Source organism: Melanotaenia boesemani, chromosome 13 (genome assembly GCF_017639745.1).
Source record: "Melanotaenia boesemani isolate fMelBoe1 chromosome 13, fMelBoe1.pri, whole genome shotgun sequence".
In the NCBI taxonomy this organism is placed as follows: domain Eukaryota; kingdom Metazoa; phylum Chordata; class Actinopteri; order Atheriniformes; family Melanotaeniidae; genus Melanotaenia; species Melanotaenia boesemani.
In genome coordinates, this window is record NC_055694.1 from 6151091 (window position 1) to 6176987 (window position 25897).

Below are 25897 nucleotides of genomic sequence, written 5' to 3' on the forward strand. Positions count from 1 at the left end.
CGATAAATTTTCTCAGAAATTATCGCGATAAACGATAATATTGCGCAGAGCGCTAATGTGTCATTTTGAGACCATTCTCAACTAATATAGTGACCTATGCCGTAATAATGCAAGTACACATTTTCAAAGGTCAATAAACTAAATAAATAAAAGCGCCTTTTTCACTGTTGCATCTTCAAATAAACTCCAGACAAGTAGACAAGCATGCCGGTTTTAATGACGAACCAAACTTCAGCACTTTACATCGAACAAAAACCCGTGTTCTTCTTCTGCTCTTCAAAATCTACTGCTTGTGAAACAAAGTCATTCTGCCCTCTGTTGGCCTTATAAGTAACTACAACCCAGCAGTTAGCTGGGATACCACATTCACATACGCCGGGACACCGGCCCAAAAGTTATGCGGCCCACTGGGAATCCTCCCAAACCTCTCGATTAGCCGGCATTGCTCTTAATGTGTATTTTGTCATATACGGTAGTATATAGGCTGATTCTATTTGCGTAATGTGCCTGCGGATTACAGGGGTTATTACGGTAGACCAGGAAGTGGGGGCTTTGTACTGACGTCGTAAGCTAGAATGTGTGTGTTCTGCTTACATTTGGGAAGCAGCGAAACAATAAAAGAGGAGATGCTTGCATCTATTATTTACATATTTCAGCATGAGAATCGGAGGTTTAGCGCGAGAGCGTGAGAAGCCACTTAAATACGCAAGTCTCACGGCCATTGCGTGTTGGCAGCCGTGCAAAACAAATGCGGCTTACCGGCTCGTGCTGCAACATGCTGCAGTCAAGTGTGACACTAGAGAGATCACTCCGCAAGAAACCAGAGCGTTTAGTCGAAATACTCCATAGTGAAACCTATTGTCATACACAGTCTATGGTAAAGGGGGGACGAAAAAAAATTATCGCGGCCGGCAAACTTATCGTGCTCTTATTTTCTTATCGTTCAATTTATTGCTTATCGCGACAGGCCTACTCAGATGCATGAGAAAGTCTGACACTTTGGTGGTCCCTTGAGTTATTTTCTGTGCCTGGCTTGGCTGGAACACTGAATCACAGAAAAATCTGCATTTGAACAGATGTTGAAAAATATACTGTCCACACTAGCTACAAAATGCAAAAACTTGTGCAAACATTGTGCACAAGTTCACACCTTAAACCCAAGTGAAAAATAAATCCAACTCTTGTAAAAGAAAAAGAGCCCTCCTGTGCTCTCTCCAGTCTCTGGGGCCCTTAAATAAATAAACTTTCTTTAGTTTTAAATAAAGCCCTTGAGCGCCTATGGATTTAAATACACTCTGGTTCTGCTTCCCCACTGGTTTCGATGAACCTGTGGGTCCAGTGTGTAGAGTCAGGCTGTTGCCCATATGGTTCCCACTGGATTAGGCTAAAGAGACTGGGCACATAATGGCGAGGCCCCAGGAAACATTAAAAAGCTATTAACAGTGAAGTCTGAAGCTCCTTATGGCAATGATATGCTAATATTTCTTACCACTTGAGATGGACTGAATGAATAAGAAGCTGTAATAGAGAAAAAAAAAAACTACGCTGAGCAAAGAGGAGGGGGAGGGGGGGTTCAACGGGCTGCTACAGGTTGCTGTAACTCCCCAACATCCACTTGTCTACTACACACACACACACACACACACACGACTCAGAGTGAGTCAGAGTAGTGGAGAATAGAGAAAATGAAAGACCAGAGGACAGAGAAACTGCAGGCAGCAGAAGACAAAGAGGTCAGTGTTGTGGAAAACATGGAGTCTGACATTAAAGTGATGCAGTTCAGCTTACACACTGCAGTGCCAGAAATGCATGGTTGAGAGTTCTACACATGTAGGGAGAAAAAAACACATTTACAAAACTGAGAGGATGATATAGAAAAAGGAAGAAAACGGTGAGAAAGACTAGAGGAAAAAGCTAAAAATTAAAGACAACAAAGTCTTCCATTTGCACATCTTTTCATCTCCTGTTATAATAAAATAAACTGATAACCTTTATTTGTTTTGTGGCAAGGTGGCATGGAGAATTCTGCTTATCTCTGCAGGCCTTTGTACTGTGGAACGGAGGGGAGGAACATTACGGAGTCTGAGTCCACACCAAGCAGATTAACCTGAGCCAGCCAAGGGGTGCGAACGCAGATTTAAGGTGCACTGCCTAAAGGAGATTTAAGCTTTTCATCTGCTGTTATTTTCAGGTGCACGTATATATTTCATGCATAAGTAGAAATGCGGCTGATTCTGCCCCCACTCTGACAGGGACTTTGGGGCTAATCTGAGAATTGGCACTATTCGGAAAGCTCTCTTTTAAGCTGAGCAGAGCTGCATATAACAGCTTATTGTTGTTTACATTCAACACTCCCATGATTTCCTTAAGAAAGGCTTATTATTCACTTATTACAGAGCCACTTGTGTATAATGTGGATGCCATTATTTCAATGTGTAGCATAGATGTCAAAATACAGTGCAGCTGACATGACAGGCAAATCAACACAGCATCAATAACCACTGTAGCCACAATAAAGGATAATAATGAATCCCTTCCTGATGTGGGTCTAGGATGCTGATGAAGGAGAAGGATACTGGACTTGTCATTTCCCTGTTGGGCCCTCAGGGAGCCAGGTGTCTTTAATGGAGGCAAGCGGAGACTAACGTAGGTTAATGAGCTCTACAGGCCCCCAGAGGAGAGAAGCATTACAGCCTATATGAGATCCCCTCTCATCCCTACATCCCTCCATTTGTGTCAGACCCTGGGAGAGAACTGAGGAACAAAGGACACTGTGGTGAAATGGAAGTAAAGGTGCAAAAGAGACAGAGACGGTGAAGGATAGGAAGACACAACAGGGCCAAAGAGAACACCAGGTCTGCCAGCCTTTTGAATCAATTAGGGCCTGGATGAGATTCCCTCTAACGGCTCTTCTGCCAAAGTAAGGCCCAAATGTGGCCGTAAAGGGAAAGCTTAGCGAAAACCAGCCTAATCAGAAACAGACTCTCTACGACAACAAACCAAACCACACAGACACACAGGAAAGTCGACACTTTACATATTAAAGCTCGACAGGGAGGGAAAAAAGCCTGTGGTAACATGAAATTGTAATGAGGAACAGGCTCAGGGAGTGAGTAAAGCATAAAAAGGACGAAACAGAGGGCTGGCATGATGATGGAAGAAGAGCCTTTAAATATGACTGGAATATAAGCCCCAACTTCACATGTCCTGTGAGGTTTAGGGATGTTTGTTGTGCTGTGCTGTGTGGCTTTCACACGTTTTTCTCATCGTCCTCTCAGATGTGGCTTAATCTCTTTTTTAGCTGTCTACTGCTCCCTGCTCCCTGCTGTATGAACTTAGAGCAGACAGCCATCTGAGCATGCTGCCTTTCAGTCCTCCTGCCACACAAATACGCACTTTTATTTTTTATGTTTGCACTGAGGTGTCTGAGAAATGGCAGAGGAAAAGCTGTGAAAATAAGTAGAAGGAAAAGAGGAAGGACTGAGGAGAAAGATTAGAAGGTGAGTTGAGGAGAAAGGGGAAGAGGAGCAATAGATGGACGAGGTTTGACCAGGTTTGTGCAGAGGAGCAGAGAGCAAAGCGAGGTCTGTGGCACAGCAGACAGAAAGGCAGCCTCACATTCCAGGCATGATCCTGTGTAAACCCTGTCTGTTACTGCAAATCTGATATGGAAATAAGAGGCCAGAAGGGGGCTTCCATTGGCCTTATAAGGGATTGTGGCCTGGCCTGGATGGATCCTGTGTGAAAAGCCATGAAGAATGAAAAACACAGAGAGGGGGCAGAGAGAAGGGCAAAACTGGACATTTTAGAAAAACATCTGACAGAAACACATAGAAAAGTGGACAAAAAGAGAGTAAAAGACAAATACAAGAATAGAGCAAAGATGTCTCATTCATATCGAAAAGGGGATTCATCTGATCTTTCGAAGGGGGGAATCATCAGAGCCCAAAAAACGGAAACAATATGCTCCATGCAACACAACAGCAAACTTAACAATACATCCCCACACAACTGGAACAGCACAATTCATCCTGCTACCATTGTTTCACACTGAGCCCCACAGGTCTACCTCATTGTAACATTTTTTCTCTACAATCAGAAATAAATAACTTGCCCTTGAGATAGACTGCAAATGCAGAAAAGCAAAGCTCAGCGAACAAAGAGAAAGACGTTTACAATGTTAACAGCTTAGACTAAATTTCAAAGTAAAGCCTAACAACAACTGTTGTTGCATCCTTTTATTTCCCTCCCTTTGTTCTTCTGTGTGTTTAGCTCCAACAGTCAAGATGTTCAGACAGTGGGAGCCAACGACCTGCTGAGAAACCTGATCAGCCACGCTAATCTGATCAGCTGCACTTTGTTCTAGTGTGTCTCATTTAAAGAGGACAGCGCTCCCAGCATGGCGTAACCCAAACACCATCCTATCCCCTTTCAGCTGAGGATTCTGAGACAACGCAGTCAACTTCCACACAATCTAGCCCCAACCTCCAAACCAGCTTGCAGCCTGAACACAGCATACCTGCACCCAAAGACTGTTCTAGCCACAGCAATCTGGGCTTATTAGGGTGAAAACTCATGACACAAGTGTTTCTCATTTCCTAATCAGTTAGAAGGCAAACCCCTAACACCGCAACCCCTGTAAGTGAGTGCATGTACATGCTCTTGTGTGTGATGAAACACTCTTGAAATAGGGTGAAACAGATAGTGTCTTTTGAATCTATGATCAAGGGAGTTTTCCCACACCTCCCACATACAAATAAGAGTGTAACATTTCAACAGTATGAGCATCAAACTAAAGAAAATTAGTGCCATGTGTACAAGGACAATAACATATGATGTGGTTGCCCAATCCCCAAACTCTACCACAAAGCTAACCTGAAACAGCTCTTTGTTTTTCTCCTAATTTATGTCCACAGTCAGCTAATATGGGCCAAACAACATGCACACAAACACAAGACACACCTCCTGTGGGCTTATACCCCACTGAGCAAACAGCTGCTTCCGGCAGAGCCAAATTGTGGCTGCCAAATGCACCAAAACACTTAAGTATGACTGACAGTAACACATCATTCCCCACAGAAATGGTCGACTGTGAGGAATGTTGATGGTTTACTGCTGCTCTGTGATTTTATCAAATTATCACGTCTGTGCTTTGACTGAATCCAGCCCAACACTGTGGGCACGTCACCCAGAATGGCGATATCTCGCCCTGACTCTGCCCTTGACCCCTACATTTAGTCAAGTTACCAGGGGCCCTGACAATGTTTTCCCAACCGCTAACCATTACAGTTTAATGAATAACAGCAGTGGCTGAGCTGACCTGTGACTGAAAGGGGACTCTGGCTCCTGCTCTCTTCTTTGATATTATGACCTTTTAATGTTTTTTTTTTTTTTTTTTTTTGTGGTCTGCCACAGGATTCCTGGTGATGCAGGTGCTTTGCAAAATCACAAATAAGATCTTGCTATTTCTGGACCTCAGGTTTTCAAAAGCTACTCTGCACTTTCACTCTTTCCTTTAAACTCAACCTGCCCATCTGCTCCATCCTGACATACCACATACTGAACATGGACCACAGCTGCTCTTCATTCTGTGGCTTCAGTCCAAGCATATTTCTGGTGTTTGTATAGTCTATATTTCTCTCATATTCTATATTTCACTATCTGTCACAACTTCAGTCAAGTCAGTGTGTCGTTTTTAATGGCATTATATAACTGTGAAATTGTGCTTCATGTCAGTGATCTTGGTTGGAAATAGTAGCCCAGCCACTGGGAGGAACATCATGGAATTTAAATGCAACTCGTTTGATCAAATACGTATTTTAGTTTGCAATAGTTATGTTTAAACTGAATATAATCATCCATCATCAGATCTTTCATACATCTGTAATGCCATGACGAGAGAATTATCATTGCATATGTATCCTGTATTCATGTGACTATGTGGGTAGCCGCCTTAGAAGCTTGGTTTCACAACCAGAGGTCATGTTAATGGGTTTTACACACAGATGTTGTCCCTGGGATCTGTTGGTGCCAATCTTCATGTTTGGAGGTCAAAGCCCCAAGTGCTCAGATTACACCTAGCAACCTTCAACCCTTGGTATTTTTGAGCTTCTGATGTTCTTTGGAACTCGGAACTGCAACATCTAACTCTAATCTCACCACTGCACATTAAACTGGGTGAGGCTGTGTATATAAATACTGTTTCTTTCTTTGTCTGTTATTATTATTGTTTACGATTTATTGTACATACTGTTTTTTCCTGTCTTCGTTTTTTTTTATTTTGTCTATTGTTTAATGTCTCTTTTACTTTGTATTTGAGCTGCTGTAAAAGTCAAATTTACCCACCGTGGAATCAATAAAGGATCTTATGTTATCTAACACCTTTTTCTGTAAACCACCATAATGTCTGGTTGCTTACCCAGTGCCATTACCAATCCATGCTCATCACAGACGTTCTGTTCACTATTCCAGCCTCTTGGTTATGGTTTTCTGTGTAGCTGCCTCCATGTTACATCCTGCTACTGTATGGTGGACTGTCTTAGAATATCATGATTAGTGCCTCTGTGACATCTCTCTCCATATCAGCCACTTTTTCAATCTGTCAGTAGTACATTCCTTGTTAGGCTAATCCGCCTGTTGGCAAATAGGATCACCTTAGCCCAGTACCTGGGGTCTGGGACGCTCCATGGGGGGTCCCCTAAAGAGCACAGGGGGTCCCTGAGGCTGAAAATTTAGAGAAATTGTGATCATTGTCCACACGTTGTCCATATTTTAATAAAAAAAATGTATATGTTGTTAATTTGACTTTGGCTATATTGAAGGACAGGACTCAGACAAAATCCATTATTTATGGTGAGAATCTCACTTTTGAAAGCTGCCAAGCATGGTTTTAGCACAAAGTGGGGCAGGGGGTCCATGGCTTTTTAGTGTTTGCATGAAGGGGGTCCTCAAGGAAAATAGGTTAAGAACCACTGCCTTAACCAATGACAGTGACCTTTATATATCTGGTGTGTTCTAGTTATGGTGGATTGACTTTGTCCTGAAACTGACTAAATTCACTAATAATACATTTTGTTGAGCACAAAATCAAAATGGTGGGCGATATAAGAACTAAAAGTCATTTGGTTGGTGATGGTTTAATGGGCTGGAAAGTCCTTGGAAATGATAGGAATTAAAAAGGTTTAATTGGCTGAAAAGTGCTTTGAGAGGATCTTATTTTAAAAGGTTATAATTAAGTTTTCTTTATATATTTAAACGATTTAATTTGTATTTGTTCAAAGATGTGTCATGAAGGCCTGTTATACTTAAACAGTTAAGTTATTTTCAATCATTTCACTGACATTAGAGGGAAATTAAATGTCAAAAACCATCAATATCAGTCATCAGTCAACAGCCAAATTATAAGTGTTATCTTTAGTTGCAGTGTGGAGAATTTGTTCGAGCAATTCTGTTTTCCTTTTTTTTTTTTGTTTATTTCAAAAACATGGATTAAAAAACAAATGGAGGCTGATGTTTCAGTGGATGCAGGGACCAGTACACAATTTGTTACAAGATATGCAGAAAGAAATGTCCAGTCCCATTAAGCAGCCTTCACTGGACAGCTGAACTGCTAAGTGGTTGACAGCTCAGCCTCATGAAAGCATGAGGCCAAGACCTGACATACAGCTGTCAAGGGAAAGAGATGCACACTCTGTGTATCTTTGTGTAAAAGGAGCAGAAGTGACGGGCAGGTAAAGCCTGAGTGAGCCGAGATTACTGGTGGCTTGAAATATTATCACACGCTATTAGCTCGGTATCACTGTTCATTAGGCTGATGGCTAGTTGGAGTTCTTTGACAGTCTTACGGTACAGAAGGAAGATAAAGGCATGGAGAGAAGGCGCATGGAGAAAGAGGAAAAAACTGGACAAAGAAAAAACTAGGAAATTATTGGGACATGCTTCCCAGAACCAATAGAAGGTTCCAGAGGTGAGCAGCAATCTCAAAGATTGCTTATTATACAATATACAATCCCTAATTATGATTGACATAACAGTCACAATAAATGATAACTAAATATCTGTAAAATGACTATAAGTGTATATGAAAGAAATACTTTGTGTGGAGCCTTAAAAGCTTCCTGTAAATACTGTGATCACAGAAAGGCATTAAACAATGTTGTCACCAAAGCAAGCTTCACTGTAAAGGAACTGATAGCTGCTGATGTCTTGTATGAAGAAGGAGACAGAGGAGCAGTAAAGCTGTCTCACTATCAGACAGAAACATTACTCGCTGTCACACTCAGTTTGCCTTGGCATAGACAACAGTTTAGTATATCATCAAAGCCCAGACTGTTCTCATTTTGGAGATCTAGTGGTGCTCTGCAGCTTGAAAAAACATTTGAAATGGAAGCAAACATTTACAAAGTAGATGAGAGGTTGCTGTTTTGGTTGCTTGTGTAATCGAGAATCATTATGCATGCAATCAAACACATAAACAATGCATAATTTTCTTTTTTTCCCCCCATTTTGTAACTGCTTCTAATGAGTGTGATCATTACAATGCTTGTAATATATGGAAAATTCATCAAGTACTTCAAAAAGATTTCCTCTATAGCAGGCCACTGAGAGTTTCTGCACAAGTACAAAGTAATAGTTTGCTCTCACCCCCTCTCTGTCCTTCCTATCCACCCTCTTTTTATCTAATTTTGGACCACTCTAGCCAGAAGTAATGAATTGGCTAATCACACTTATCTGGCCCATTCAAATGCTTTGTAAAGTAAATCAATAAACGCTGGCACTGAGCCAGCCATCTACTTTGACTGATGTTGAGCAGTAATTTCTTTCTGTTTTTCCCTTCTTTTTAAAAATTTTTTATATCCAGATTGTTTCCTCAAGATGTTTACGTTTTCCGTGTCTCTCCCTTTCCTGTCTGTGATGTTTTGGCAAGGTCAATGGAGTAACTAAAGAAGAAGAAAAACACTCATCTCTCATGCCAACTGGCAACTCAAGAGGACAAAAGGCGAGCGCTTAGAAGCTGCAGTTGATTTAACAGAGAGAGAAGTTTATTCTTTGATTGGCGGAACTGTTGGAAGTCACCAGAGCTCTGAGTTTTATACCTGAGGCTATGAAAACTAACAAGGCCCGCATCCATGCCACACTGTTTCCACAGTAACAGATCAATAACAGCAATGCAACTACTGATAAGGATTTCTATGAATTTCAGATTTGCTCCCTGTGGTGCTTTCATTGGCTGCAAACTAAATAGGAATATTGATAGGATGTGAGGCCCTGCCTCCCAACCCAGCTTGTTTGCATAATGTTTGGCACATAGGGTATTTGTGTTGGGTTTTATGTACATAAAACATTCAATTGGCAGAATGTGTGGACCACAGTAGAAACACTTGATACATCAGAATGGAGAAGGTCATTTTTTATGTTTTCACATATTAAATCATTTCAGACTACAAAGACCTACAGAGACACATCTTACATCTTGATATTGTTGCAATCACTTTGTACTAATATAAGGGTTCCACAGTAATTTATTAGGAGGTAGGAGGGGCGGTAGCAGTATGTATTCCAGCATGTTTATAAACATATCCCATATGTTCTGCCACTATCCCTTTACTTTTCTCCTACATTCTTATCACACATGGTTATGATTAGGAATTGAAAATATATTGTTAGACTCAATATATTGTACCTAATTAGGGTTAAGCTTTATTTATTCTCCTCTTGCGTACATAAATAGGTACATCTGTGTCAAACATTATCAAATGTTGTCACTGCCCACATACTCTCACGTGTCTTTAATGTTAGCATGGTTGCTGGGCAACACATCCACTAGAGGGCAGTGCAGAGTTGATAGTTCACTTCTGAGTTCTGACGTCAGTTTCAGACAATAGCAAACACGGCAACAGTGGAGGAGCTCATGATAACACACATTCTCAGAAAACAACATAAAAAGATGCAGCGTAGTAGACTGCAAAGATCTGTGCAGCTATTAATTACATCACAACCTCCTCTTCTGCTTTGTTCCTTTAGCTGATCGCAAATTAGCTATACAGTGCAACACTGCCCCCGTGGTTTCAGATGGGTACTGCTCCGTTCTCTACACCTGGATTTGCATCTGCAAGCTCTTTAAAAAGGATGTAGAAGACGGACAGAGGGCTCTGTCCGTACGCATGTCTGTATTTGACATGCGTAAAAAAAGGTTTTAATATGAATCTATCTATTTATGAGTAGCGGTTCTTGTTATGTCATGTCAGTGCTGCCCTCATAAAACAAGGGCCAAGGGAGATGTTACCTTTAGGAGTTTTGTGTATACCAGTGCTGATGATAAACGTAATAATAACACTATGATATTGCAATGTTGTGTTGATAAAATATATTTATGATGTTATCAGAATTTGGTCTCAGTTAAAAATCAACTCATTGCTGGGATTTTTGTACAATTCTTAGAGCTTTAATTTCCTGTTTTGAGTGTAATAATAGTAATGATCGTATGGGCATTTGCTGACATCTTTAATTTTTTATCTATGGACAGCAACATCACTAGATTATGAAGATTAGGATAAATTGTGCGTATCTTTTCCACTTTCTGTGCAGATTGGGTGTGGGAGCATTGTCTTGAGTGGTTACACAAACCTTATGACACAACAGCCCCCAGCATTAGTAAAAAAAAAAAAAAAATGCACACAACCCACTGTCACAGTCATAGTTCAGAAGCAGAGCTGTCTTTATTTACCATTAAGGTGAAAAGTAGTTCTAATCAGTAGAAAAATGTTTGCGGGCAAGAGAAATTAAGCTGCCATCAATTTAATTTGGAGCCCAGTCAACAAGAAAATATCCTTTAAAAAAATGGATTACAGCAAAGTTCTTTCTATGGGCAGAAAAAAGTAGCTCTAATCAACAATGGGTTAATTAATCTCACTCATGAAGTTAAGTCCAATTATGGCAAGCACTCAAGAGAGTAATTTGTTTTCTAATATAAAAAAAAAGGGGCATTCCAAAAAAAAAAAGAAGAAAAAAATCTCATAAATAAAACCAAGTACCCTGCTTGAAGTAAAAAACGATCTGTGTGATAAATTAATGAATAAGAAGAGCAAAACATATTTGCAGACATATGAGATTCTCTTTTTTGGTATTCAGCTACACTCCAGTGAAAGCATCCAACTGCATGTCTTTGAAATAAATTAAGCCTAGATGTATTAAATCCATCTGAAATAAAATGTATGCGTAGTATAGGCATTTGTCTCTTGTTGTTAGAATAATGAAAAATGCTTCCTTCGAGACACTGGCAGAGAAAAGAGCAAGCAATTAGAGGAAGTGGAGGGGAGAGGGAGACACATCGAAGGAGAGACAGCAACAGAGAACTGTTTGAATGTGATTAATGAGATCACTGCGGGGTAGGCGGTGTCATTGTAATAGCCTGAGAAGCAGAAATAGACTGGCAGAAAGAGTGAGACACTAAGTTAGAGAAATGGACTAAAAGAAGGATGGAAGTGAGAGTGAGGTTGAAAAGAAAAAAAAAATAAGAGAAGACAGCTGGCTGACTGGCCAGGTTTCATTTAACCCACTGAAAATAGAGGAATAAAGACGCAGAGTAACGGACAGAAAGAGAGTGAATTGAGGAGGATAAGTCGAAAAAAGCAGATTTAATGCTCGGAAGAATGGAACAGCAGGGGTTCTCAGTCTTCCACTGGCCTTTTAACAGTGAAGTGTTTAGAGAAGTCTGGACCAGGTCTGGCAGATAAAGAGGCTTGTGCTCCAAAGACAGCCTTGAAAGGCACAGCCTGCTCCTGCAGCGTGGGGCTGCCACTAGCCACCGCTTCATCTGGACCAAGGTTAAGATCTGAGCAGCGGGGGGTCAAGTGGAAAACTGGTTTCTAAAAAGGTCACACAGGCATCCTGCCAGTCCGAAACCTCATGAACAAGGTGGTAATTAGCTGGACTAGGTGGTTGGTTGAACATTTATGATGACCACTTATACACAATATTCCTGTTAACCTTAGAGCAAAAGCACTTATTCTTACAGGCTAAATTAACTTCATTCCTCATAAAATAATAATAATAAAAAAGACTTAATCCTTCAAGTTCTACAAATGTTTCTATGAGATGGTCAGGAGCAAGCAGACTACCTGCTGATTCAAAGTGTTCCCCACATGCTAGGCCTTCGTGGATCTTTTTGGTTGGTCAGAATATCATTCTGTAGAGGGTCAGAAGAAGCCTGACAGTCTCTCTATGAGCTACCATCCACATATGCCTGAGGTCCTGATAATAAAAGACAAAACAAATATCTCTCAATTGCTTCAGCCTCTCTGTGGAAGTCCTGCAGGTTTTATTTGCTCGGTAAAAAACCTATTTCTGATTTCTGCAGACTATGTCAGGCCTCCAGGTATTGCCACTAGATAAACTCACTGCATTGCTTGTGTAGCAGTATTAAAATGATCACTGGCAGTCAAGAAATGAGAGTCCCGCAGATGTGAATGTTAATTTACACTTGTGTCCTTTATTAATGCCATGTGTTGTTTTATCCTCATTTTTGAGCCTGAACTGTTAGTTGTCTGCTTCACAACCTGGTGTATTGAGTTTGTGGTTTTTATTTAATTCATAAACAATAAAGATAAAACAAAGGGAAGGCTTTAATAAAAGAATGCAGTTATTTGTTCTGTGTGGGATTAATTAGAGCAAACCATTCAATCTGAAACAAAGTGATGCAACAGCTATTACAGAAGGCATTCAGTGAGAAATAACAATTTGTGACAATAATGATTGGAAACAAATTCTACCTGGTGGCAATTGTGATAGTTCTTTTCTTTTGTAATTGTGTTTCTTTTAATGGCACCTCAAGGTTAACACACACCATGCGGTGACAATGGTGATGTATAATAAAGTAATTAAAATGATTTATTCTTTGTACCTTCAGGTTGTTTATTGCAGTCTCGTGAGAAACCACTAATGACCAACTGTAAACAACAACTGAAATTTGCCTATAAACTGAATAGAACAGGGTTTATGTTCATATTTGATTGGATATATCATAACAGCGCAGGTGTGTAAGTGTGTGGTTTATGAGAGGAGGGCCTCTCAGTTCTGCTCAGTCATCTCTACCCCGGAGGCAAAAGAGGGGGCTTCCATTCAGCTGGTGCTGTGGGGCGAAGTTGTTGTTAGGAAAACCATTCTGAGTAGCTGTTACTTTTCAGTTCTTCCTACCTCTTCCCCCTTTTCTATCTCAACTGCCATCATCTGATAGATGATTAAGTTGAGTTCCTGCAAAGACAAAACTTCAGGGATAGAGAGCAGTGACAATTAATTGGTTCAGTTTATCCCACACTTCCACATGAAAATCAAGGCCAAGCAAAGCCAGACCACACCAAAGCAGGTGAGCAGCCTCTGGGCTTACAGGCCAGACAGGCAAGGTTCTCAGATCACATTCCCTCTGAGGGCGAGCGATTTAAAGACTAATTCTTTGAAGCATGTTGTGGTGTGAACAGACCATAGAGGGGCAAGAGCAGGGTTGGAAGTGGGGGGCGGTGTGACTGCTTGTCCACTGGGCTCTGTAGTAGCAGCTGCCTGCTTTTACAGCCCTTTCAAGTCCACAGTATTTTGTGCCCTATGATCAGCTGCTACCCTCAGTGATACCGTCTGCACACCACACACAGCCCCACTGTTATTCGGGCCTGTGTGGGAGCCATGTGACTTAGCCATGCACCCTCTGCTACATTAACCAGTTCTACAGGACATTTGTCCAGTTAAACACCTGAACCACCCTTTTAAGTTGTACCCCTCAGCTGCAAGGCATATCATCCGAACCACTTCCTGATTATTTATCAGGGCATGATGAAAAGAAAAGTAGCACATGTTGTTTTTCATCTGTGCTTTAATGCTAATACAACAGAAACATTTAACTAAATACTGAGGGAATTACTAGCCTAAAATAACTGAATCTGTGTTTGTTTTCTAATGAAATAAACAACTAGAATGCCAATCCTTCAAAACCTAATTGCATACAGCCATTAATAAAATGCTTTGGTTAGCTTCAAGGTGTACAAGGTGAGGAAAGTTGGTTAAACAGCTCTTTAACATTAAAAATGGGATAAAATTACTTGTTGAATATCAAGACAACTATGATGCTGCATCAAAGACATCTGTTAAAGCTCAATGAAGTTTGCATGCTAACCCATCGCCATCCCATATTATTGAGTAATACCACTTTGTACACAAAGAGTGAGATAATGTGTCAGTGTAGTATCTCTCCATAACAGGAACTAGAAGTAGCTCTGCTCATAAATAATATTTTAAGGCATTCAGTCTATGTTAAAGCTGTAACAGGAAATACAATAAGCTAACAAGCTGTTGTTGAAGCTCACATCTGAATGCTATCTTGACTTCTTTAAAAGTTCATATTAAAGGCTATTTATTAGGATCAACATTGACACCCTTTTGAAATATAAAATGTCGCTTTAAGCTCTTCTGCTTGTGTAGGTGATCTCATATGGAAGATGTTCAATCCTTCTCTGTGAACTGACTCTAATCACAAGGGAAATCCTAATGTGTCTCTGCTGAGCTGGATTTAACTTCCCGATCCAAGAATTGCTGTGGTGTCTTTCAAAATCCAATTTTACATGTGTGGTCAAGCTCCTAGTCTCCATCTGTTTAAAAAGCAAAGCTGCCATCAGCCCCTCTCCTCCATAACGTTGTCGCTGATTCCCAACAATCCCAGTCCCAGACATGTGTCATGTTCATATCTGCAAGAAGCCAGCACCCATATGGGATATATCTGTGCTTAAGCATGTGATGCTAACCACGCATAGCCTATTCCACTTTAGATGATGCACATCTTCAGTAAGTGTATCCAGAACATACTTACTCTATAATTTGGCCTACAGAGCCCTTTGGTCTCTGGGTAGTGGGTACATAAGTGGGATTATGTTGATCACGTAGCTTGATCAGCAGTCTGCTGAATATCAATGTAACTTTAGGTCTAAAATTTAAATATGACATAAGTGATGAGCAGAAGGTAACTAACTAAAAGATATTTGAGATTACAGTGGACTAAAGGTCACGAGTTTAGGTCTCCACTGAACTCTGATTTAGTGTAGCTGAAAAATGTTCATAAAGACCTGTATTTTTGACAGACTCGTTGGAGCTTTCTGCTGAGGTTAACTTCTATTGGCCCCATCATCAATCACTGCATCCAAAAGTGCCAACCAGGTGATCACAACTAATTTTTTTAATCCTTGTGCCATGTAAACATGTAACAAATGACTGTAGTATAGCAGTACTATAATTCCCTCAGAATTTGCATCTGATGTTACACAGTGAAATTTTATCGATTTATACCTTGTACACATTACCCCAGAAAATGATTGATGCTACACTAAATGTGGCTCACAAACATAGTATTATTATTTCCTGCAGTCTGACTACATATGCATCCTCCATACCGTAGTGTCTGCTTGCTTCCCCACCCTCTTAACCCCTCTTCCTCAATCAATCCCTTACAAAAGCCTTCCACAGGCAGCAATATCCGCCAACACCATCCCTCATGCTTTGCCATGCTCCAGCAAAGCCCGGGAAACAGCAGAATATACAGGAGCTGGTCTGCAGGGAGAGTGAGGAGGGGTGGAGGGAAGGAGGAGGGGGTTTGAATGGGGAAACGGTAAATGAAATGATGAGGAGGGGGCTACTTTGGGATAGAAGCCAATCCAATTACAAGCAGCGGTGCAGTCCTGGTTTCTTTTGGCGGCACTAAATTCACATTACAGTGGTCTCTTCCTCCCTCCCCCAATACCTCCGTCCTTCCCTTTTTATCTCTGCCTGTTCCTGCTACTCTTTTTTTATAATTTTCACTCATCATGGCTCACGCTCACACCCCCTTACCGCGCATCCCTTTGCACCACATCCCTCCCTTTCCTCATCCGTCTGTCTCTCTTGGTTGCATGAAAGAGGTTAAAATATTGGAATGTGTCAACAGGAAGCATCAAGCTTGCCACCCTGGCTGTGTCATGTTCAGATCTGCAAGAAGCCTGCAGCATCCTACAGAAACTTTGGAAGAGCAGATCATCCATCTGCACAGAAGCTGCAGGCAGGACTCATTAGGTCGCCCCACACCTCTGCCCTCCCTGAGGGAGCCAATAATAACTGTCTCCATGTAAACAATGAACAACTCTGAAACCCATGCACACACCTTGATGACACAACGACAAGGCAAAGAAAACCTCGTCTAAACACTGCTGTCATGCAGCATTATTGAGCATTGAAGCATTATTGCCTATTCAAAAAGTAATGGTTTTCTTTGTTCACACTGCCGCAGACTGCTACAGTGGGTAGGCCGATTGTGGTCATTCTTCCTTTCATGCACAGACTGCAAACAGTCAGAGCTCGTTAAATCATGTGCTTCCATGCAAATAATGGCTTCTCCTTTTCCAAGAACATACCTGCATGCAAATTGCTGCACGGTAGCTGCAGCGCCTATTCTAGTCAAATGTTCTCAAACAAACTTAGTTCAAACTGAATATACCATCCTCTACCTTCAACCACACTGCTCTTTCAAATGCACAAGTAAAAGCTGCAATTGACAGTAGAAATGCAGTTTAAATTTTGGACATTGAGGGTTCAGGATGATGATTAATTATGACAGATTGCTGGAAATTTGCTTGTGTTTGGTTATTGAAATTGGCATGGCTAGTTTATTTTGTCTGTCATGTATTTGTTCTCTGAGGGTGTGTGCTTTTTGTGGTGTGAGCACTAAACCGTTTTCTCCTAGATACTCTACTCATATCCTAGTTAATACTTCCTCCAGTTTAGCGTTACTGTGGTTACAGTCATGGCCCTCTGAGAAGAAAGTCTGAGTACACACACAGCAGCGCGCATGGCTATTTTGCATAGATCCTCAAAGAGAGGTGCTCAGAGAAAGAAACAGACAGCGTTTAAATGGTTGTATTGATAGTAGAAAGCAACAGTGAAACTTTGTACCTGAACAGCTTCATTACATCTACAATTAAACACACTATTTTCATATCAACATACAATATCTAGACGTCATTTCACAGGATTCTGACAACAAGACTTTGACTTGCATGAACCCAGAAAACAGCACTTGCTTCCATCACTATGCAATCCTGTCTTTTCTTTTTCATCTAATACCCTCTCCTGTGGCTGGTGTGTGAAATCTATCATTAGGAACTGGCCAGGGGTCCTTAACCCTCTGTGACTTCTGTTCTTCTTCTCACCAAGACTCTGTGCTTTAGTGCATGGGTCTGCTCCCCTCTCTTTTTTTTCCTCTCAGTGGGCCACAAGCAGAAAGGTGCCTATTAAAATTAATAGGTCAGTTCAGGTTATTCAACACTGCAACAGTGGAGCTTGGAGGAACCAGTAATGACCATTACAGCGAGCTAGCTATTGCCTTCACCCTTCTCCAAAGGTTTAACAGCAGACTTTGATCCATCTGCTCGAAAATGGGAGTATTTGTACCCCAACGACCCCCGGACAGTCCAGCTCTAACCTGCAGTAATGACGTGAACGACAATCTCGTAGAGTGAGGCTTAAACTGCTGGGTGAGAAAAGGAAAAAGATGTCAGCGCTCACCTTCTTTAGATGTCCGCTCTTGGTGCCCACAAAAGCAACGCAGTAGCCGTTGTAGACGTAGGAAGTCACAGAAGTCATGCGGTCTCGAGTCTCGGTGTAGAGAGTGTGGCCGGTCACCAGCTGAGAGCCACCAAGTGGCTGGTTGATGTCGAGACCACAGAACGAGTCATCAATGGGCACCGGCTGCAGACAAAAAACAAGTTAGAGAATCACATGTCACTAAATGACAAATGGAAACCAAAAACCAAAGCAAAGCTAGAGGAGAGACAATGTGTTTTACATTAAACACACAAACCCTTGACAAAAAACTGAATGTAGGAACAGAGTAGCAAAAAATAGCTCAGAGATGGACAGACCTATAGAATAATGAATCAGTAAAGAAGAGATGCTGAGATGGAGAGCACTAGATGAGCAAAAATGATGCTGACAGAGACGTGGACCCAGACGGGCAAAGTTGATGAAACAGTGTCACTGTCAGAGTGTCTGAGATGGAAATAGGAAAGAAATGAGATGAAGAGATGTGTGTAGGTCTGAGTGAGTTTCCCAGCCAGACAAACATTTGTCTTATTGTCATGCTTGGAAAATATGTATCAGCTCCACCTGACTGAGCGCCACCTCACTCTCAATGTGGCTCATTAATCTGGTCTAGCATCACACTTCTGCAGGAAGACGCACGCTGCATCATAACTATGCATTCTGGCGTACGCGCCGTGGTAACCACGCAACTATGAAATATGCATGTATCAAAAGAGACTATAATGATATGTTTTTATCATTTCCATGGAACATAATCAGTACTATAGTGTCTTATTACCAAAAAGGTTTGCGTAAAAAAGTTAAATGTTGACTGTAACTTTGTTGGTTGATCACAGGTGCCTCTGAGCCCAGAGAGGTTGATGCTCCTCTGGACAAGGTTAACATAAGGCTTTTTTTTTTTTTTTTTTTTGCACAGTATAGTTACCATTAGTGAATTCTGTATTGTACTGACTGATAAATGTCTACATTATCCATGTCTTAAAAGCTGTTAAATGACAGTTCAACTAAGGCTTGTACCCTTGCATCCAAATTCCTTAAATCATTTAATGTAGTTATGCACTGTAGGTGGAGAAATATTCAATTCACCTCCAATCAATTCACCTTATCTTATTTGAGTAACATTGTTGTTAAGCAATACCATGATTTTTTTTCATGTATTTGTTGACAAACCGGAGATCCTCTGCCCATATTATCTCCCTAAAGACTCAGCCTTTTGTGGATGCCTCTTTTGTACCAAATCACGGTCACTGCTAGCCCTAAATTACCCCTATCTGAATATTTTTGGGATGTCTTGGAGACCAGAAAATCACTAATTCATGTATACTAAAAACTGAAAAGGTGTTGTCAAGAAAAAATTGCCCACTTCTTTCACTGATATGGGGCTGTAAATTTAACGTTACAACCCCAAAGCATCTTGTGGCAAGAACTTAGGAGAAAGACTTCCTACATCCTGTAGTGTTTTCCAAGATCAGTGGAGGAGGAAGTGAATGATGGGCAAGACATGATCTTTCTGCTGCTGAATCAGGTCAGCTGACATTGTCAGAGTGGCAGTGACCTCAATGTGCTATGTGGAGTAATGTGAGATGCCCAAGTGATACCCCACCATCCCATACTACCCCCACCACCACCCTGCTTTGAATATTCATTCCTATAATTTCAACTCATTAGTTCTCTGTCTGTCACTACATCTACCTCTTATCCGTGTCCTCTCTGTCTGTGTCTTTGCATATCCAAACTATGCTAAATGACACTTCCCGCTCTGGGAGGCAGATCAGCCTCTCACTGCACACGGTTGCTATAAAACCTTTCTGCACAGTTTTTCAAGAGCAATAATGCTGACAGAGAATAATTGCCTCTCCTCTTAAAGTCCCACCCCCTCATTTTATGGCACTTCCTTTTATTTCCAATCCTAAAATAGCTCAAAGTGCTAAAGGGTGCTTTACTGCAGAACCTAACTTTGACCCAAAAAGAAGATTGCACAGTTACATTTTACTTTTCTATTCAGGTTATACAAAAGGTGAACCGTTTAAAGTCCATTTTTAACAAATGCTGATTAGAAATGACCAGACAGAGTCAATCAGATGGGAAAGCTAGCAGCTATCTTGAGGAACAGCCGTGAGCTCCAGACTCCGGCTTAGCAACAGCAGCTCTCTCAAAATCATGCAACGATTCCACATATGGTCTGTTGGGCTCCAGACCATTTGGTTCAGATTATATCCAGATTGTTCAGATGATGTACGCTTTAACAAACTTGGCAGACATCTCAAATCCCTGTAGACTCCTTGTGGTTGAGCTTTGTTGTTCACCATCTTTGAGATTGTTTTTTTTTTTTTTTTGTCCTTATATTTTGCTTTTTTCCTTTTCTTATCATATATTTCACAAATAGTGAAGCTGAGCTGCTGTCAGACTAAATATAGACTAACCTTGTGTAATTAATCCTTAGTGAACAGCTCACTGTACATCAGCCTTTGAAAAAAAGTTGTTAAGCTGGTCTGTTTTAACAGAGTATGAAGACATCGCTGCCACACATAGCTCTAATTTGTGTGGAATTTGATTGAAGGATACATAAGATGTGGCAGGATATCTGCTTTCAGGGTATATCATCGTTATCAATAGCTCCCCTTTGCTCTCATCTGTAATTAATTAGCTAGTAGGGCAAAAAAGGAAGAAAGGAAGACAGACACACTCAGACAGCCTGATACAAAAGAATCCCATCATGGCTCTCCTCCATGAGATCAGCAGCAGAGATGGTGTGAATCTCCACATGGCAGAAGGCTGGACGGCTGGGTGATAAATCTTTGATTGGCTGCTGTGTCTGAATCCCCTGGCTCTGCCTCACTTCCATTCCTAGCCTCAACATTAGTGTACACACAATGCAATGTCTGCAAGAATGAGATCTGAGCGTATAATTAAGGTTCTCCACTTTGAGCTTACTGGCTACCTGCTGCGGGAGACTGTGAAATTTTCTCAGAAACACACTCAGAAAAATACAGTCTCTGAGGTGGGTCTAACCTTGAGTGACCTCATATTGAGAGGATTTGACGGATTTCAGACATGGGCTCTGAAAAATATCACAGAGAGACTCAAGAACACAATAATTTAAGAAAGACTAGATGTAAAACATGAGTACTTGAAAGCAGCAACACTGCTTGAGCTGAAGATTTAAACATAAGCATTGCTGACACATGTAGTTCTGTAATTTGTAAAGATTTAAGAGTTCCACATCCATTGACATCTATCTGCATAATCTATATTGTACTAAGGATTTATTGGCTGCATATGGAGCAGGAGAGCACGACTTAATGGGAGCATTTTACCTCCTCTCGTCTTGTGCGCACTAAGGCCCTGATCTATTAACGCTTTGCGTGTACTAAAACAGGTGCAGACGGCTTTGCTCCGCTAAAATCGGCCCAAGCTTATCTATCAAAGCCGCAAACATGGAACTGCGTCAGTTATCCTGGCAAAACTGCGCCGCTCTCCACTTTGCGTTTCTGAAGCTACTGCATATGCATTATGGGCGTTCCGGCCAGAAAGTGCACATTAGTGGGAGGAGACTATGCAAATAAATCTGGTTTGCGCAGCAGTGGGATTCATGTAGCCCGCAAATAGTTTGCGGTGTTTATGTTTGCTCTAAAAATAGCGTTTCTGAAAAGCAGGTGCTAATTGGCACAACAGTATACGCGCAATGGCTGCAGTAATAATTTTAAGGAGGAGGCACAGACACCATGAAAGGCGACTAAGATAATGCATTTTTTTCTATTATATTAATATATTTAGAATGCCAGAGAAGAGGATTGTGGAGACGATCCAGCGTTGCAATATTAGAATTGCTGGATAAGTTTAAAGACTTTATCATGCCTGTCTTTTATTATTATTATTATTATTATTATTATTATTATTATTATTATTATTATTATTATTATTTCTTTATAGCTTTTAAACCTTTATTATTTCTTATTTGTTCCTTGCATGTTTTTATATGTACAATACCTTGGTTCCTAAAGGTTGTTGTTAGTGTGCCTTATAAATAAATTGAACTTGAATATGAAACTATATTGCAGCATTTCTGGTGACATTTAGATTTTTTTCCTCGACTTCCGCAATATTTTTATTTGTCTCCTTTATTTGTCTCAACTTCTATCGGATAAAAGTTAATTTTGCGTTTGCGGTTTCCTTGCTCTCCAGAACCTTACATGACAGAGCAAACAGCGCCGCTAAATCCTCATTTAAATACTGCTGTTTGCTCCGCAAATGATAACAGGAGCAGTCTTAATAGATCAGGCGCTAATCGTAGAAACATAACCAGAGCAAAACTGCGCAGCAAATGTTAAATAGCGCAGCAGTTTTGCCCTCGTCATAACTCAGCCCCTAAGTGTATAAGATGAGAGGACGGTGCAACATCACCAGCAGTGCACGCCTGCAGAACGGAGTGGGAGGTGCAGTGTCGCAGGTAACAGCTGGCAACCTTCAACGCACACTGAGATGATTGGGGATTCTTCTGGGAAACTGGAAAAAATGTTCTAATTTGAGCTCCCACAGTTACTTAGGCTCCAAACCACAACACTCTCATCAGTATCCACAACAAGCTCTTCTTCTGACGCCCACTCTGCTTCTTCCAGCACGTTACCCTGCATCCTTAAAAAACCCAACAACCAGTTCTAGATAATGCCTCCCTCCTCCCTCCTCCTGCCAATCACCTCTGACATTGTGCTAATGGTAAATTTACTGGTTTTAATAAGAGGGATCCACTGAATTCTCTGAGGGGGATTAGCAACAAAAGAAGCTAATCAGTGGTTCTCATCACAGTAAGGGACAGAGATATCATTAAACCCCACACTACACATGTGTATGCCCAGCATTAACAAGCCTCTCCTATGCACATGCAGTCATACAGCACAACAGTCACTTGCTAGTAACACACTTAGCTAGTCATTAATTCTTAATAATCTTAAGTTCCTATTAGCAATTACAGAATGAAAGCACAAAGGACCAAAGCCTCCTGGGAATGAAGGAAAATCAAGAAACTTAATTCTGCTTGACAACATGTAGCAGATTTGTGGCCTTTTATTATCGGATAATTGGGGATTTTAGAAGGAACAGGCTGGTGTGTGATCTGCACTAACATCATAAGGAGAGTAACATGAGTGAGCCCCCCCAGCTTCAAAACCTCCCTCTACTCATACAAACTCTGTCACTCTAGAAAAAAAACAAAAAGACTTTTTGTATTGTGCTGGAGGAGGATGATGGTAGCAAAGAAAAATTACGATCCTGTAATTTATAAATATCTTCCACAGAAATACACCTGAAACTGGATGTTCTTTGATGTCAAGGCTACAAAATAATTTGGCATCCTTTCATGTAGAGTCATTGAATAATGGAGTGCATGCAACGTGAGGCAGTCAAAAGCATTTCCTGATGATTGCTGTATTATTTTTCAATATAGCGTAAGTCAAATGCTCTGTGTGGTCTGGGCTCAATGAGAAACTTGTTACATTATTATATGGCTCTCTCCTAGTATCCATTTTGCCCAGTCCAACACCAACCCTTCCAATTTCTAGGTGTTCTCATCAGGATTTTCCCAGAGCGAGTAGATCCATTTTCAGCACCTAGTCCATTGGGATTTTGAAGGTGCGGAGCCGGGTTGGAAGTCGTGACCTGTCGAAGCAAACCACTACTGGCCAGAATTTGACGTCATGGAATCTGTCATGAAAGCGACTCCTGGCCTCGCCATCTTTAAAACCCCAAAGCCATGACTGTGGATGACAACACTGGCAGCAGCAGGTTGCCAATCCCAAGTGTTGTGTCTTGAAGCTAAACAGCCTTCTATGGCTTTGCATAATAAACCATTTTCTGATTATGAGCATTAAAACAAGGAGCACATAAATCACTAGCTCGACATTCTCCATTGTTGTGCCATGTGTGTTGCAAACAAATGACTTTATGATACTTATTAGCCACCTTGCTAAGACGCACCCGCCCACACTGAATGCGGCCTCAATTTGCCCTCATAGTATGGGAACAATCGAAACCGGGGTGGTGTGGTGTCGGCTGAATTAAGGTAGGGCCAAGTGGGTACTAGTGGGAAAGGGCCATTGCTGTTTACTGTCATATAGATTGGGTACTGTGCAAAAGTCTTGAGCCAACCCTCATGTCATTGTATTTTGCTTCCAAGGAGCCGGACATCTTTAAAGTTGTTATGAGCAATGATTTCTTGATGTCATATTATACATAACACTGAAACATGACCTAAGAGATGTATCTGTACCTTCAGCCGATCCATCTACTGTTCACTGAAAACTGAGAAATGCCACATGACACAAGAATGAAGTGATGAAATGTGGGAGCATCTTGTCAAAGCACAAAACACAAGGCAGCCAACATCCAAACAAGAGCTTCTGACTGTCCTTTGAGAAGCCTGAAGAACAATTTCTGAGCACTAAAAGAAATAACAAGAAAGCTTGTCTATGAGGGTTTAGAATAAAGGTGGTGGGACCAATATTCATTCTCAATAACATTAACAGGCGTAAACAAGATGTTGCTGAACCACTATAGGATTCTGCCTTCAAAAAACATAAATGGTTCAGTTGCCCCTTTACTTGATGCTGATAAAAACATGAAAGATCAAGCTTCATCTTTTAGTAACTACATGGTCCCTTGATTAATAATGTGTTCAGCAATGTTATCACACTGAAAAATAATGGTAAAGATATATTTCAGTCATACTCATCCTCAGCACTGAGGATCAGTAAATAAATAGCATTTACAGTACATCTGTGTCTGAAAGTGTTTTTTTTTTTAATACTCTTAGGTCAACTCACCGCTTTAGTGCAATGTACATCCTTCCCAAGGAGCCAGTTGAGCTCCAGGTTTCCTTCTCCCTGATAGCAGGACTGCAGGCGCTCCTTAATTCTTGAATTGATGTCTCGAATGGTGAAGACGCAGAGCGCTGAGTCATCTGGCGGTCGATGGAACTGCTTCTGACCCTTAGAGAATACGGTGAAAAGCACATCATCCTGGGCGGTGATGTTGAGGGAGGAAGCAAGCATGCTGCCAGGCTTGCCAAGGTAGGCAGCCTGCAGTAGCCGGTACTCAACGCCGTTCTTTACACAGCCAATGGGCAAGGAGACGTAGGAGTGAAACTTGCGGTCGTCTTTGCAGAGGCGAACGATGCGAGACGTGTAGAAGAGATCGCTGCTGGACCCACTGGATGACATGCTGTTCTCTGGCGTCTCTGGCTGAACGGTCAGGAAGTAAACAAAGCTGCCGCTGGCGAAGCCGTAAACATAGTAGATGTCAAAGTGGGAAACCAGGGCCAGCGTGTCTGAGGGTATCTTGATGAGGGAGGACACAAAGTCAGTGTGTAGTTCGTAGTCCAGCATGGCGGATGATTCTGGGTCACGTGGCAACTTTCGACTGGAGATAGTGGGGAAGTAGTCCTGCTTGCCATCTACTGCTGTGCCAATAAACAAGGTGCCATCCTGGCCCTGTGAAGGCACAATGACCCCATACATAGTCCCTGTTTGGTTGACACTGGAGAGGTAGTGCTCTTTCTTGTGGGAAGGCTCTGCTAAGATAAAGAGGTCATCCATTCTGAGGAGTTTACAGACACCCTGGTAAAGGCTTCCACAGGCAAGCAACCGATTTTGGGAATAATCAATGAGAAGAAGCTTGTTGATATTGTTGGTAGAAACCAGGGGCTCAGAACAGGGCTGGACAATCAGAGGCGGGTAGCAGGCCTTATTGTCATCCTCTGGGCCTGTATCGTGGGAAACAAGGAGGGTCAGGTTGCCTGAGAGCTTGTACACACGGTTGACCGCTCCAATATACAGCGCACCTGTGGTTTGGTGAACTGTCAGGTGGTTAAAAACCCAGTCCCGTCGTTCAGGGTGGAAACTCATGAACGTCTGCCCATTTGTCATGGCAGGAATTACTAAAATCAAGAAGCTTAATAGAGCAGATATTGCTCCCATCTTGGGGTAAGGTGATAAAGTTCTGCGTGTAGCCTGCTGGGCCTCCATGTTTAACGAGGAAACTGCTGAGCAAGCAGAGAGAATGGATGAGAGGAAGAAGGGAGATGACCTTGGCCTTTTTCTTCTTGAAGGCTTACTTGCAGGCCAAAGCGTCACAAGGGTTTTCACATGTTTCTAGAGAAGAAAACAAGACATAAAACAGAGAAGTTGTTAGTTAAGACAGCATGAGTCACATTTCACACAAAGAAACTTGTATGACCCAACGGAAAAGGAAGCTGAAAGAGTATAAATGATCAGCATTAGTAAGGCCAGGGGCCTTA

General features: G+C 41.5%; 1 protein-coding gene across 3 annotated transcripts in view; it reads right to left on the reverse strand.

Moving 5' to 3' along the window:
- The window catches only part of plxna2 (plexin A2), a 200374-nt gene that overhangs the window by 149021 nt on the left and 25456 nt on the right, over positions 1–25897 (reverse strand). For all 3 annotated transcript variants that reach the window (XR_006012527.1, XM_042004363.1, XM_042004364.1), the window contains exons 2-3: positions 24426–25751; positions 17572–17754 (exon numbers count right to left, since the gene is read on the reverse strand). Coding sequence is in view for 2 of the 3 variants with exons in the window: in XM_042004363.1 (XP_041860297.1) it covers positions 17572–17754; positions 24426–25625 (1383 nt within the window). In the remaining variant the exon portion in view is untranslated. The remainder of the gene's footprint in view (positions 1–17571; positions 17755–24425; positions 25752–25897) is intronic.